Below are 16,519 nucleotides of genomic sequence, written 5' to 3'. Positions count from 1 at the left end.
ATGACTCAATGTAAGTCCTACAGGAAATGGCCCTTCCAATGAAACATAGGATGACCATAAACCCTGGGTAATCTAGGAGCAGTTCAAAGGCTATTAGTTCAACATTCTAGGTCAAGTTTTAAAATCTCTACTTGTTTTATATTCAGCCTTCCCTCAGGCAAAATCAGTTTTAAAATCAAGTTAGGTCAAAGAAAAGACTTTCTGATTCAGACATAAAAATACCGAAATCATAAATGTAGTTGGGTGAAACCAATGTCCCTCTTTCCTAAAGGAATATTTAAAGTGAAAATATGTGTCCAGCCTGCACACTTTTGCCTCTGAGTTGCTTCTGTCCTTAATTCCTTAGTCTGCACAAGCCAGAAGAGAATGGTCAGAGATGGACATTGTTTTGGAAAACACCTCATGCATTTTTCTTCCCTGGATTAGGAGGCAAACCTAAGTTGCTGTATGTCCACTGAATCCCACTGACCGATGGTGTGTGCCTTTTTAGCTTACATACAGCAAAAGGGAGTCTTAAACTTCAGAGAGCAAGGGAATAGATCATCCAAAAATGATCTTGACTACTCTTAGACACAGGTGGATGCCACCTTCAAAGGAACTTGGACTTAATGTGTGTTTGCCCAACAGACATTTTAAGCAGCAGCCTCAGGGAAAGAGGGAATGTCTGGAGACACAGTGGGTTTCCTCCTGGTGGAGGTTGTCTTTCACCAGTGGCTGGAAGGGGCTGTCCAAGGTTTTTTTTTAGTATCCCAGTGAAGTCCTAGGAGACTGGCAGAGCTTAGAGAGCAGCAGTCCCTGAATTACGTGTGCACCTAAACAATCCTTGGCTCAAAGGAATGAAAGCTGCCCCTCCTCAGCCCCACCACCGCTCCATGTACCAGCACAGGGGTGGATTTTCATGAGAGAGGAGGAGTTGCTGAAGTCAGCTGGAGAAGAAAGGAGGGAAGATGGGGATGTTTGGCTCTATCGGGTCTGTTCTTTGCTCCTCAACTTCAACTGAGCAGGTGATTCTTAGCACTGCTGGAGATCCTCCACTAAGCCCTCACACCATCCTCACTGCTTGATGACCATCTCAATGTAGTTTCTTTCTGATTATGAACTTCTTATTCCATCTGAGCTTAATACAGTTACAGGGGAACACCAGGAGCTTCAGAGAATTTATCTGGGAGGTTCCTTGCAATTTCTATGAATCTTTTTGTCCTGAGAAAGGACTCAGGTTTCCACTAAAGTTGTTTAGAGCTTCCTCCTTTTTGCAGAGCATCTGAAATGCCAATTTTTTATCTGCTCTGAAGGTTGAATTTCACCGAGTCATGAAGAATTCTTGAAATAAAGATAAATCTATCCTTGCAGGTCAGCAAAAATATAATGAACTAGAACTGCATGCTTCAAGAACATCTTTGCAAGTGGAATTTAAGTTCATGCTCATGCCCAAGCTGTTTGCTAAAAACTACTGGAAATAAGGAAAGCCCTGTGTTTAATTGGATATTGACTGATTTTGCTCAGTGCTGCAGGAAGGTCTCGTCTTTGCCTCCAGAGAATTTAAGTGGGACTGGTCTTACAACTGAGCTTTGAACAAGCATTAGTTGTGACTAAGAGTCAGGTTTGATTAAGAACAGGTTCATGTTACAAATGCTATTGGATTGTGGATAAATATACGATGTAATTAAAAGAAAGTCCATCTCTATTGATGCATCACACCACTAAAGCTTTCATAGAGGAAATGGGATGCTGGAGTTCTAAATTTGAGGAGTTACATAGGGAAGATGCAGACTCCAAGAAAGTAAAAAAGGAAACATTTTTTAAAGGGAATGACTGCTTTTTGCACTTCCCATAAATGGGCTATTAGTCTTGTATTGAGTTTTTCAGCTGTTTTTATCTGAATCTGGAAAAGGAAGCAAAACACGGTTGTTCTCCTGAACGACAGTCACAAGAAGGTTTATCTGCTCTGCCTGCTAATGCAGCAACATCAATAAACAGTTCCTGTCTGAACTGCTGTGTCATTAGGAAAATGGGAGAAGAACAAAGTGCAAATTAGCAGAAGGGAGTTGGAGAGAAGGAGAAAGGTTGGGAAACAAAATCTGCAGTCGATTAAAAGCTTTGTATTTAAAGAAATCAATTGGCAGAACACTGCTTGGCCACAAGGCTAGAACAGCCTGTCCATCACTCACTGATTCGGTGGAAACAACATGAAATGTTGAATCTGGACAGCGAGGGGGGCCCATTGCAGAAGAGAAACAGCAGCCAGGCGAACATACAACTTACCCCAACTGCCAGGAGGACTAATTGAATAATTCATAAAGAACTAAGCAGTTTGATTGCGCATGGGCACTGCATGTTATTGAAGTTGATTAGCTTTTACTCCATGGAGGATGGCTCGGCTCCGTAAATGGTATGATTAATTTATTTGTTTGTTTTCTGGTCCCTCAGAGCTGTGCCACAAAGTGGCGGGTCAATGGCACATGCCTGACACGTGTTATAACAACGGCGTTATCCCATGATTAGGGAATCACACAGTTCAAGGGAGGTCATACTACTGATATTCCTGGGGCACCATTTCAAACAGAGATCTCTTACTTCAGAGCCTTGAAATGCAGCAGAACACTGTAGACATTTACTAAAATCAGGTTCCTTTTTTTTTTTTTTTTAGGTTTTTTTAGGGGTTTTTTTTCACCCTCCACTGGATACCTGACAGAAGAAAGGTCATATGGCAACTCAGTCAAAGCCTGCCGATGTGACTGGAAAGATGCCTAATATTTTTGGAGTGATTTGAATTGAATTTTTATATCTTTTCCACATGCAACTTCATGATCTTGTGTGTTCAAGTCTCCTACAGTGAGACAGGAGAGCGAATTTCACAGTTTGAGCAACACATACACACTAAAACCTTTGGGCATCTTCTGCTGGTTTTGGTGGAGCAGTTCCAGCATCTATGTCCAACCTGGATTTCACTTCTTCTATATCTGTTTAACTTTTTTCTTAATAACCAAAAACTTTAAAATGTTCTTTTAGAGCTAAGCACCTGGGGGACATGAGTTGCTCGAGTTTTTATTAATCAGACCTAGAACTTTACCCCTTAATGCTGATTGCAGCAGCAGTGCTCTACAACCCTTTGGTGTGTCTGGGGCCAACATGCAATAAGTTGGGCAAGTCTTCATCCATTTATGAGTAGCCTGATGTATTTCTGCATTAAAATAGCCCTCACAACTGGAGCTAATGAGCCAGCTTTCATAAACACCCCAAAGGTGAAGTTCTGAATGTGCTACAAACCAAGCTGCCTCCATGACTTGGGGCACGAACAAAAGAAGAATAAAATCCCAGATCTGGGCCATTTTCCATTGTGGCCAGTCGCCGTCTGCCTGCCTACATCCCTCCTGGAACAAGACTGGGCTCCAACACCTACAGGTGATCTGCAGATGAACTGAATAACCCCAGACCAGAGGAAACCAAACCCTGCTGATGATCTGGTCCTGCAAATTGATTTTTAAGCTTGGTGCTAGAAAATGGCCATTTTTGGCCACACCACGCCCCCTTTTGGAGGGCGGCCATGGCCATCGGGAGGAGAGCTGGCCCAGGCACTGCTCTCCTGCAGAGCCCTGGGCTGGCCTGGGCTGGCCAGCATGGAAGCAACAGCCCAAGTTGTTATCTGTCCCCTTAACTTTCCCAATATGCACGAGTTTTGAGACCACTGCAAGTTTACTTGAGGGGAATAATGCCCTCCACCTGCCTAAGACTAGGGGAAGGATCACCCAAGTGTCACATCTCGTAACAGAAAACCAGGGGACTCCTCCAGCCAAACTACTAAGGTGTTTTTTTTATTTTTCCCTTGGCATTATATTTAAAGATCTAAGGAGCCAATCTTGACAACCCCGACTGTCTTCTCTGCACAGATGGCAGGAGGCAAATACTGTACTCCCCACAAATATTGTACTCCATGTACTCCCCACACAACTGCCCCATCAATTTGTTTCACTTCTGACCAGAAGGGACCAACTATAGGGCTGAAAAGGGAATTGACTGTATAGGCTAGTAAAGTATGTCAAAACCAAACTCCCTGTACACCTCTCTGCTCAGGAAAAGGCTGAGACTTCTAAATCAGTTTACACAGACTGGCTAAACACTGTCTGAACTAACCTTAGGCTGAGCAGTACTGACCCTGTAACAGGACCTGTAAAGATTCAAGGTTAATTCAGGATTTTTATACTGCTTCTAAAAAAAAACCCAAAAAAAACCCCAAAAAACCACAGGTAACTCTTGTGCTTTCACGGGCTTATGATTTGTGCAACCTTTTGACCAAGCAGCATATATTTATTTGAAGTGACATTGAATCCTTGGCATCATCACCTTCACTATCCAGTTATTTTGCTGTTATTCCCTGTGTCCTACACCATTATTCGGAGTGTGTTTACCTCCATACAGAACACGCTGCCTCCCCTCAAATTCACTTTCCAAGCAGTCAGCTGTGGGCTGCATTTCCTTGAAGATTCATTTTCCCTTTGTGAATTGGATGCAGGACAAATCTAAGCTGGTTTATAACAGGCTGCTTTCCACAACAGCATCAGCAACTTTATAAGACGTCTCTGTAACCTTTCTGTGCTATGTATCAACATACGTACCCTGTAGGGAGAGTCCTAGGCTGGGAAACTAGTGAATGCCCCAAATAGGATACTAAGAGGACTAAGGTACCATGTCCTCCCTCCACTCATTCCCTGGAATGTTGTGATAACCAGCCTTTTTCCCTAAAGTGTTCCTGGAAAATATGATAGAATTGTAAATTCATGAGCTGCTTTCACTTTTTAAGAAAATCATTTAGAAAATTTAAGGAAAAAAAAAAAATCCATTACGGAAATCTGATGTCTATGATCTAGCTGGGGAATAATCTGAGCTGAAGCCGCCTGATCTGCCTTTGACTTTACTGGAGCTTGCAGGGTGGCTGAACCCTTCCATCGCTTTTAAATCGCTGCATGTAGAGTGTTGTTCCTGTTCCTAATACTCTGAGCACACAGGTGAAATTTAAACCACTGGTATGCCTTCCTGTACAGAAAGAGACACCCGAAGCCAATATCTCAAAGGAAAAGTCATCAGGGATGTCTTGTTTTAGCAATATTTTTATTTTTCTGACCTGAGCTGCATAATTCATCCCTTTTAACCTTAAAGATGTATTAAACCACAGCAAGAAGAAAATAATCTAATGCTTTGCTTCCTTTCCCTTAAGAAATTTGTCTCCCTCATAATCCAGGTATTTTTAGGACCCCATGTAAATACCATTACAGCTGTATCATTCCTATATATGTTTATTTATACACCCACATATACACACACAACACTAATCAACTTCTCTTTCTGTCCTAATCCATTTTCTCTCTAATGCTAATTTAATCTTGCCTGCTGCCTGTTAACTATTAAATCAGGGAACACACTGAGTGAATGCACTGCCTTGGATACATAGTAATTCCTAAACAGCATCCCTGACTTTTAATGATGCAAAATGAAGTTAACAGAGAATAACTCAAATTTCTACAGTGATGCTGTCCAAGGAGACTGTTCTTTCCCTCTTGTCCTGCCTAGGAAGGCAGTGTTTCATCCTCAAAACAAATATTCAGCATATCTCAATCCATCTACCTCTTTCTTCCTCTCTTTTCTTTCATTCAGAAAAATAATACACTTTTTTCTTTTAAGGATGTATGAAACTGTACATGCTGTTATAAGTCTTTGGGAGGAGGCTGAGCTATAAGGCTCTGTGTTGCAGAGAATAAGAAGCATTTGTATATATTGACTAACCCAGATTCCTTATAAAAATCCAATCTAAATGATGTTGTTATACTTTTTTTTTTTTTTTTTAAACACAGACCTGATTTCTATCCCCTTTCCCCTTGCTAAACTTAGGATAAATTGTTTCATGAATGGCAATATTGATTTATTTTGCTTACCTGCTTCCCCATGGCCAGAAATAAAATATTCCAAGAGCACAATCAGCATGATGCCTTTATGCTGCATGGCTGTCAGTAAAATATCTGTCCTCAATGAAGCAAAAAAGAGCTGCAGTAATCTACAGGTTTGGTGCTTGCATGGCTTTTCTGTATTTTCTTTCTTTCTTTCTGCTCACCTTCCTCTCAGTGTAGGGGTCAAGGCTGCTGTCTCATTCTTCTTGTTCTCGTTTGGGTCCAGAGGTGGTTTTTGTTTTGGTTTTTTTTTTTTTTTTTCAGGGCTCAGATGCCTTCTGGGTGTCACCCGTACATTGCTTCCAATAAATAAATAAATAACAAGGATTTTCTGTGTCTTTACCCCTCTCCATGCAGCGGCCCGGGCACATTCACATCCCTGATGCAGCCCCTCGAATGCACCATCCAGGACTGATGTGACGCCGAGAGCTCTGATCCGGCCGGTCCTTTGCGGTCCTTTGGATGCTATTTCGAAACTTTCATTTCTGCTCCTCGCTTTTGGTGGAGCTTCGTGGAGCTTTGGGGAAGCTTTGCCTGGCTTCCCCCTGACAACCTTCCCTGCCCCCCCTCGCACCTCCCCGCAGCCTCCTGCTACCCGGGGGAGAGATGGGGTCCGGGCAGCGGGCACCCTGCTTTGTTAGGGCTACCCCAGTACCTGCTTTCCCTTTGCTCCCTGCAGCAGAGGGTCATAAGAAGAACAGAGTTGGCTTTTCTCCCTGAGAGATGATGAGAAGCAAGTGCTTCCTTGGCTCTTCTCTCTCTGGATTTTGGTTTGGGTTATTTTATTTTATTTCCCTCCTCCTCCCTCCGCTGTCACGGAAGCCACTTTCTCCCCCACCTCCAAGGGCTTTGCTTCACACAGCGAGAGCCTAAGGGGGGGATAAGAGTGAAAAACAAACCCAACGCCAGCTCGCCGGTGCCGGTGCCCGGGCGATCCTTTGCCGTCTCCGCTGCTGGACCGCGGCTTCTGGGCGCGATGCGGGGGATGCCGTTCCCGGGGGGGGGGCTCGGCCCGGGGCTGCGCTCCGGGGGGGTTGGGGGGTGCAGCGCCCAGGAGAGAGGGGAAAAGGGGGGTGGTGGTGCTGGACGATGCTTGCTCCCTCCTGCTCCAGCGAGGCGCAGGGCTGGGGGGTCCCTTCCCTCCCGTTTAGTTCTCTGCAAGTTCTGTCTCTGCCTCCCTTCGAGCCTCTAGCACATCTCTCACTCCTAACCGGGCAGTTCTCCTCTCTGGTCCTGTCTGGCTGCAAAGGGGATTATTATAACATGTGATCTTCTTCCTGCTCTTTATATGTGCTTTTTTTTTTTTTTTTTTTTTTGTGTTAGGGTGGAGGAGGAGGAGGAGGATGGGTCGGTTCCGCACCTCCTCGTCGCCTGGGCTGCTCCTCGTCGCTCTCAGATGCTGCCGTTGTTTCCCAGCCGCATCTTCTCCTCCAGGAGCCGGTGCGCGCCTGTGTGCGCTGATGGGCGCGGGGGGGCGCGGAGGGGTGCGCGGGGGGGGGGGTGGTGCGGGGCGGGGGCAGCCCGAGCAGCCCGCCCGGTGCCGGCCGTCCCTGCAGCACCCTCTGCCAGCCCGCCCGGCTCATGACACTTGCCCGGCCCCGGGGACACGGCCCGGCACCCCCGGGGGCACCACGGGGCCCCCCCCCACACACACCGGACAGCCCCGGGGATGGGGAGGGGGGAGCGGGGTGGCGAGGGGGGTTTGGGGGGGTTAGGTACGGCTCACACGGTGCACGAACGAGCACACGCACCGGGGTTCTTTCCATGATCACAGAGATGAGCTGGGGGGGGGGACTTGGGGCTTGTCAGAGAAACTGGGGGGTCTGCTCTGGCACCACTGACACACCTGCCCCTCCCCAGCCGTGTGTCCCCCCCCCCAGGCGGCGCTGGGCACGACCCTGCAGTCAGCTTGGCTCAGGTAACTCCAACACAAAGCTCCCAGGGACACAGAGAAGCTCCAGCATGTAGCGATCGGGGGCTGAAAGGGCTCAGCCCTAGAAATAATTCTAATTCCGGGAGTGAGTTCTGTCACACAATCCCCCCCCAGCTGCATTCTCCCTCTCTTCAGCTTTCGCAGCAGTCGAACGCCATTAACTTCTGCTGGTGCCACCGAGGGGAGCGGCTCCGATGGGAGCCCCGGTGCAGACGAGGTTATTCTTGTGCCCGTGTGTGCGCAGGATCAGACCTTCGAGGGGTTTGGGGAATATGGGTCACACAAAGAAGAAGGAGGAAAGATTTATTTCCTTTTGGGATGTTTATGTCAGGCGGGGTTATTTAGCTAGGTTTTGGGGTAGAATTTTCTGACTTTACCCTTATCTTCCTTTTTTTTGGTATGGTTTTAATAAGAAAACCAGGTAGAAAAATTTAAAATATGAAGGAGGCTTTTTCCTCTCCGTTTTGTCTTTGCCTTTTGTTTGGAAGCAGCTAAAATACTGTATAATTACAAAACAAAATTCTCCTGCCATAAATGACGGTTAGTGTCCTTCCGAGGGTTTGAGTATGCCGTGTGCTCAGCTCCCCTGGGATGGTCTGAGTTCTTTCAACTCAAGCATCTTCAGTGGGAGCTGGGGATGTGCAGTATGTCCTAGAGCTAAAGCCAATGTGACATTAATGAGATGCTGTCATTTAATAATTGTGCTTTGTTGTCATCGCTTGTTGATTGCTGCCCTGTGGGAAAATGCAGTATTTTTTTATTCCTAGGTTTTAGGCTCATTCCTAACTGAAATATTTCTCCCAGTTAATTTCACCAGGCTTAAACTCTGCCACCTGAGAAAATTCTCTGGCCGAGAGTTGTAGTCCCATGGATGTAATAAAGGTCAAGAAGCTCCTGTATAATTTAAACAAGAACTCAAAACAGAGAGCGAAGTTCATGTTGCACTGTAAGGGGAAAATCAAAGTCAAGTATATTCATTTACTTGTGATGTCTGGATGGCAGTAACATAAGACTTTCTAGTTGTTGTTGACTGTAAGGTATAAAAGTGACTTGGAACTGAAAGCCTTAATTCTTCCTCTCAATTATTGCCTTGAAAAAAGCAGGACCAGTGCTAATGAGTACATTTCCAGTTTAATACCACTAAAAGTCGTTCATGCCTGTGAGCTAAGAGGAGCTGACACCTATGGTGGAAATTTTGCTGTTACCATTGACAACTGCTGTTGTCTAGAAGATGGACTGATGAGATCTGAGGAACAGCCCATACCTAGAAGCGTCAAACAGAGAATGCTCCTCCTAGCTGAACACTGACAAGTAACAGTGATTAACTTTAGTTAGTTCCTAAACTACGGAAATGGAAATGCACAATCCTTGAGGTCTCAGGCAAGGTTCATGCTCGGGACCATGACTCACTAGGACATTGGGGAATCAGATGATTTGGAAAGCGACTGAGTTTGCTCTGGTGGCTTAGCACGGCACCAGCTGACAAAGCACCCAGAGAACAAACAGCACAACTGTGAATCATTCATTTTGGAGGAGGAGGGAAGAGCCAATGGCACCACAAAGAGGGGGGAGGTGTGTCACCTGTGCCGCCTGCCCTCTCTGCTGGACAGCCCTGTTTGCAAAAGCCAGAGGACAGCCTGTCCTCTTGGACATCACCCCACAGTGGTGCTACACCTGAACTGCTTAGCCTCTTGCTTTCCTGCACCTTCCTTCCCCATTCCTTGCACCTCTCCCACTTGCCTTGCCTTTCCTCCTCCTGTTTCCTCAGCAGCTATGACCAGCCTGAAGGAAATCTGTCGTGGCCTTCCTCTCTACCCTTTGCCTGAGAACAGAGGTCGGAAGAAAGGAATACCCCATGCACCTGTGAGAACCCCTAATCTCACTGCTCAAGAGAAAAAGGTAACATGGGGTTTCACAGGGCCTCACTTCTCTTCCTTTCAGATAAATGCAGCTCAGGGCAGCAGACCCGATTGCCTCAAATGCCTTTCTGAGTGTTCACCTGCCATTGTGGCAAATGTATTTCCTTGGTGTTATAATTTCAGTGGGTAATGGGACAAAGTACTGGAAACTCTTCTGCATGCTTTCTTCCTTCCTTCCCCAGAGATAAGGAGGTTGATAGGAGGAACATGTGCTGCACGACAGCTTCCATGACTTTAAATGACTGAACAAGAGGCATTAGACTTCAAGGCTGTCAATCCAGCATTGTTCCTTGGAGATGAAATTATGAATGCTGTTGCAAAAACATTGCATATGTATGGGAGTGAAAGCTAACCCCTCAAATACAATCATTATCAAATGTGATGCATCAGCATCACAGTACAAGCTACACAACTGCATATTTCCATAAAAGACCCAAAGATAATTTATTTTAACCAGTAGTCTGAGTGTCCTGGAATTTAGGCAAGTTTGTAGGGAGCTGAGTTAATTATTTGTCTTTAGTTGTGTAATTCTTTTCCTGTCTCTTTTTGTTTGAATAGTCTACGTACACACTCAAGTAATCATTGCATTATTTCATGTCAGAGATTTTTAAAAATCAGCAGCAGAAAATAATGGTCAATGGGTGGAGGTCCTTAGAAATTTGTGTGGGAGAGGATAAGGTGGGTTCCTTAGTTTGAATGTCTGTGCTTCATCACAGGTAACATCACTTCTGATGTGACATTCTGGTCAGAACACGGAAGTTCCTTCCTCACTTCACAAGTTGCACACAACTTCCTTGCCTTCGTGGGAGTTCCCCACTGGCATCAGCAGCCAAATTCTTTCAAAGTCCACTTCCACGAGCAGAGGAGAGCCTAGTCAAAGAGTAGAAAGAGGAACAGCTGTAAGATATCCAAAGAGGATTTACTTCAATGTCAGGAGCATTCATGGCTGAGGAATCCTGTTCGTGCCTGGGACAGCTCAGACACATGGAAGTGTGGCTGCTAAGTGTGTGGAAGGGGCCGTGGGGATGGCTGTGAAGATAAAGGAGTGGGGAGTGAGCTTCACTGCATGTCAGAACGTTGCCAATCATCTCCATTTTATTCCTTGCCTTTTCCCCAGGAGAAGTCTGCTATAGCATGAGGGAGTCCATGCTGCAGGAGAGGAGATGGTATCTCTCAAAAGGGTGCCAAACCTTACTCTTTCCTTCTTCCCCAAAGTCCTCACTCCCTGTATAGAAACTGGAATAGTTTCTTGTCTCCTTTAAGTGTTGCAGGAAGATGGCAGTAGACTGATTTTCTGGCCCCAGGCTACAGTCTAACATCCTACCCTCATCACTCCTTCTTACCTATATATGATGAGAGATCATGCCAGTTGGGTTTTTTATTAGACTGTTAAAGATTTAAAAGCTTCCTTTCTGATTTATTTTACTCTTAATCCTCCATCTTAAACAGAGTTAGAGGTTCAGCTGGTATTTATTTTATATCTGAAAGGTCAAATCTTTTTTTTTTTTATTTTTTTAAGAGGTGTTCCAAGCTTAGAAAAGCATGTAGACAGAAAGATTGTCTGTCTACAAGTTGGTTTTTAAGTCTCAAGACAGGCTTTCAGATTTCGTTGACAGTGTGTAATGCTGAGCATATTGCGAGGCTTGTCTTTACATATGACACTGTGTTCATTTTCTAATTGAAGTATTCAGGGGAAGTTTTGACAGAGGTGAAGTTAATAATGCTCTGCTGATCTCCTCAGGATTTGGCCCTCTCTTCATTGCAGTTTTAGCCCTTTTTCTACAATAATAAACCTTAGCACTGCCAATGTTTTATTTTCTTGGGCCTCCTTTTGTGGTTATAATAGAAATCCTGTAAATAAGATTTATAAAGTTCTGTGTGCTTTGGGGCTTGCTGAAGAGGTATGTATTTCTTCCTATCATACCAGCTTTAATCTTCCTGGATAAATCAAGCCATTTCTCAGAACTGATTCTGTTTAGATGTTTCCTGAGTTCTCTTCCTTTGGCATTCTTTGCCTAAGGCCTGAAACAGCCACATCCTCTCTCTTCCCCCCACAGCTCAGGAAACCCTAGCTCTCTGTTTCTCAGCATCTGTATCTTAATGTATATATGCTACAAAGCAACCACCCTTAAAATCTTATGTGTTGTGTGTCCTTTGCAGAACAAGGATGTTGCACACTCCATACTCACTGACATTTCAGTAAAGCTGGAGCAGCTTGGGAAGGATGTGCACTGCTTGGTGTTGCTCAGAATCAGACAAAAATAGCATGCCTTCATCCATGCAGCAGTTCCCTTACGTATCTTAGAGCCAAGCCGTGTTATGGTCTTCCTGCCACCCCAGCATGATCATCTGTTCCCTGATTGCAGCATCACTTGTGTTGCTGTCGTAGGGCCCTGAGGTCATTAACAGGCCTTGATGAGCCTCACCTGAGATCTCCACCCACACCCTCTGTCCACAGGCTTAGAGGCTCCATTTAAGCTCAGGCCTGGGGCCTTAATCTTGGTCATGTTGGCAATGTGCTTGTCCCAGCCATAGATCTCACCCATCTGATCTCCAAGCTGTGAGCTGACTTGTCACCAGGAACCCTCCGGGTGATCTCTGGGCTCTGTCTCTCTGTGGTAAGCACCACCAAACCTGATCCTGACTTGCACTCCTATGGCAATGTTCCTGCCTGATGGCGTGGACTCCTGGTGGAACCTGCCTGCCATCTCTGCCCTGCTCACCTCCCTCAGGTTACCATGAGGCTGGACTCTGGCTGGTGAGGTCCTGTCCTGGCTGGGTTACTCTGCTTGGCTCCCCATCCCTTCAGGAGCAGCCAGGTCCTGCTGCTTCATGGCATCCTACAGCAGAGAGCTGAAAATCACAGCCTGTGCAGTTGCATAGCACCTGAAGTTCTTGTTAAACTTTCTGACAAAGAAGCAGGACATTTAACCTCCACAGTTGTTTTACAAATCCAGAAATGAGACCCCTTTTTAAAGTTTATATGTGGATTAGGAAGGCCAACTTGTTGGTTCCTGTTTTGGAACATCTGGATGATGAAGAACTTGGTTGAAGTTCCACAGCCTGTAGGGCGTTTATAGCAATGGCCACTCAGAAATTGCCGTGTTGACTTCCCAGCTGGGCTGATCTAAACTGGGCCCTATCAGGAAGAATAATACCTGAAATTACAGTCTTGCTTTTTATGGTTGCTGCTTACAGAATAGTGCCACCAAAGATTCCGGGCCTGATTATCATCAGGTGGAAGATGACAGGTGGGAGACGAGCAGCATCTCCACTGGAAAAAGGGGCAAAACTAAGAATGAAGCTGTTGTAGAGTTAAGCTGGTCGCTTCCTCTGCGCACGCTTCCCTTTCCCTCAGTGAACAGGGAGACTGCAAATCTTAGTGTTTGTGTGCCTCAAGATTCTTAAACTGGAAGTCCTGATGATCTTGTTAGAAAATGGAGATGAATGACATTCCTTCTGAAGAGGCACTGGCTCCTCAACAAACACCAATTAACAAAGAGGCTGGTATACTTGATTTCTCAAGAGAATTCCCCAACAAAGATAATTACAGCTGATTGATCGGAGCAGGATTTCATGGGTTCTTTTGACTACATTTTGTTGAGACTGAGAGGTCTGAATCTTGATTAAATAGCAGCAGGATCATGTTTTACTGTATAAATGCCAGGGAATTAAAAAAAAAAAAGACACCCTAATGGTGACTAGATCTTAAACACAAGAATCAAATGTTAGATCCAGCTGGCAGATCTAAGAGGAAGACTTTGCATCCAGTGCTTGCATTGCATTGTGCTGAACTGAATCAGTAACAGCAAATTCAGAGCAGGCTTTTTAAAGCAACCCATCAGGCTCAGGAGTATAAGTGCAATTGATCTTTTTTTTTCTTAAGACACCAGTGAACTACAGACCTGGTTTTTCAAAGGTACTGAGCACGTGCAGCATAAGCTTCTGTCAGTGGAAGTTCTGAACAGGAAGAACACCTAAATATCAAACGCACAATTTCTAATATTCAGAGTGCAATGTGCCAGTTACAGGTAAATCAATCCTACTTAAAGGTTAGAATAATTTTTTTATGTGGTGCTCTAATGAAATGTAAGGAATAACAACCTTCTATTGCCTTTCCACAAGAGCCTGGTGATCAGCCTATTTGAATTTGCACCTTGAGTGCCTTTCTCTGGTTATTCAGTTTATGACTCAATAATGAATATGCAAAATTCTTCCTGATGTACATGGCAATTGCCCTGTCATAAAGCAGTCAGGCTCCATCTAAGTGATTTTAAGCGCCCCAGCTCTCCTATTGAGAGACTGTTTCAGAATCTCTTATATTTAAATTCTTCTAATTTCAAGACTACAGTTTTTTTATGGCTAATTCACAGCTATTTATTCCTCTTCCAGCATTTCCCTGAAGCTCTTTCCTGCTTTGACATTTATCCTGCAGTGAGACAGCAATCAAATGTCACCTTTGTTCAGTTAAGCTAAACAAGCCACAGTCTTAGTCCTTTTTTTATAAGATCTCTATTGTCTGTGCAACCAAGGCACCCTTCCCACCCTTCATGTAACATCCAAGTTCATGTTTCATTAATGTTTGCATCATCAAAATTCAGGCTTCTGCTAATGTGTTAGTAGGATAGAGGCTCAGTCTAAGTGAATTTATGTAAAGATCCAAACTGATTTTTCTTGCTTGTATTTTTAGGGTGAAGAAAAATATTTGCCTGTCAGCTTCATTATAATAAAAATAATATATTGATCAAAAACCTGGGTGATCCTTGCCAGACTGGAAGCAAAACACTCATTCTGATAGTTCTCTGTAGTTCTCACAGGCAGCCAAAGTGCCACATGTGGTGGTGTTTTCCTCTTGATTTTTGTTGTTGTAAGGGTTGTAGGTGATTATATTCTTTCTTTAGAAATTTCTTAGATCTGGAAGCCACTGTGATGGCTGCTTGCCTCTGAGATTGACTTTGAAAATCCCCACATATTTTGTCATAGTGTGGATATAGCTGGGATTTTTGTGTTTATTAAAAACATGGCCTTGAAAAATGACTGTTTAACTAACTGGAGAACAATAAGGTGGTATTTGAAGATGGAATTTGCATTTTTTTCATCTGGTAAATAGGTTTTCCCCCTTGTCACTCTCTGTGTGGAATGACAAATCTAATTTATAGGGTTTTACTGGTCTGATCCTCAGCTGGTGTAAATTAGTACAGCTTCACTGGTCTGAAAGGCTCTGACTCATATGCCTGTTCAGTAGCAAGTATGCCAACAAATACCTCTCTTAGTATGGGGCTTTTTTAGACTTAGAGATATTGTTATTGCAGTGTGCTCCAAGGAATGTGAGACCAGCATGCTCAGATGAAGGGGGTGGAGAGCTCTAGCCGTAAGAGCCAGACCATAGTCCTGTTGAATTGGGAGGTTCATTACCGAGCTGAGGACTTTATAGACCTTTTCAGGCTTTATTGTTCTAGATACCTGTACTACAGTGAGCTGCAGAAAATACTTGCTTCCATAGCTCTTTGAAGTGCCCATGGTGGGTGTCACAAACATGAGGTATTCTTGCTATGTTCAGCCCTCTCCACAACTGGGCTTTTCTGGTGGTTTTGTAGACTGTTATCAGATTTGGAAGCAAGCTTGATCCCTTTCTATCCTTTTGACAGCCATTAAAAATCAGCCTAATGAAGATGTGAAATTCCATATGATTTGTGAATCTCTTCAACCAAAAGTAATCTGGATAGTGTCACTGTTTGTCAGGGAACTTACAAGATCTTTTAGCATCTTTGCATGACATTGGGTTTTTAAAGATGACAAAATCTTTCTTCTCATGATGGTTTTAATCAAATGGAACATGGAATACAGAGACAAGACTTGACAGACTGTTAGTGATTTATTTATGGTTTCTTTCATCCAAAAGGACATACTGTACTTTGCAAACCATGGGTAATGTCTTTGAAGGCAATAGGGACTATGAGCCACATAATATAATCTGTGGAATTTAATTCAGTGCCTAGTAATCACTTCAGCTAATTTGGAAGCGATACATGTAGCATCAATAAAATCATGTAAACCACCACTCTCTGTAATACATTAGGATGCTAGATGTAGTGAATCTCTAATGAAACAGCCCAAGAACATCATCTGGGAGCATGTCACATAACTCAGGGCCGAGATCCCTTTTTTGAATGGAGAGTACAGTAGGGTCTTCAGTGTCTCTAGGAGTTCAGGGTATCAGTCTAAATATTTCTAAAAAAAAAAAAACACCACGTTTTCCTTGGTAGTTCAGTGCCCCCTAGCATTGTGAGAGGGAATCTGTCCACATCTTAACAAATCTCCAGGGTCTCTCCTCACAGATTTGGGTGGGTGTAAAGGGGAGGGTTTCTTGTGTACAGCAACTAAATCTACAAGGCAAGATGCAGGTGGAAACACTTCAATCAGAAAGCCAGAATGGAGCTCCCCTGGCGTGAGTGTGGCCTTTTAAAGTATGTCATCCTTGTGATAGCTTAGGCAGGCTTCCAGCTGAGTGTGATTAAAGCTCAGGGCCACCCACTTACCTCCATTTCTCTTTTACCTCGACTTTTGTCTCTCTTGGGTTTTGTTTTCTTTTGGCAGCTGGCTTTGCGCAATGCCTTGCGTTATTTCCCACCTGAAATACAAAAGAAGCTAGCACTGGAGTTTGCTGAAGAACTCAGGCTGTATGGCCATATTTATATGTACAGATTCTTTCCAGATATTGAGATGAG

The 16,519-nt window shown here is 44.3% G+C and overlaps 2 protein-coding genes across 3 annotated transcripts in view; one reads left to right on the top strand and one right to left on the bottom strand.

The window, feature by feature from the left end:
• The window catches only part of LOC141964232 (netrin-4-like), a 54,728-nt gene extending 47,449 nt beyond the window's left edge, over positions 1-7,279 (bottom strand). The window contains exon 1 of the mRNA XM_074914358.1: positions 5,928-7,279. Within this exon, the coding sequence (XP_074770459.1) occupies positions 5,928-5,994 (67 nt within the window). The 5' untranslated portion in view covers positions 5,995-7,279. The remainder of the gene's footprint in view (positions 1-5,927) is intronic.
• Positions 7,280-9,645: 2,366 nt separating this feature from the next.
• UROC1 (urocanate hydratase 1) overlaps positions 9,646-16,519 on the top strand; it is a 44,198-nt gene continuing 37,324 nt past the window's right edge. For both annotated transcript variants that reach the window (XM_074914162.1, XM_074914161.1), the window contains exons 1-2: positions 9,646-9,771; positions 16,389-16,519. In XM_074914162.1, coding sequence (XP_074770263.1) covers positions 9,646-9,771; positions 16,389-16,519 — 257 coding nt within the window. The remainder of the gene's footprint in view (positions 9,772-16,388) is intronic.

Source organism: Athene noctua, chromosome 10 (genome assembly GCF_965140245.1).
Source record: "Athene noctua chromosome 10, bAthNoc1.hap1.1, whole genome shotgun sequence".
Taxonomy (NCBI): Eukaryota; Metazoa; Chordata; class Aves; order Strigiformes; family Strigidae; genus Athene; species Athene noctua.
Note: the sequence above shows the minus strand (reverse complement) of the source record. Positions and strands in the feature narration are given on the sequence as shown.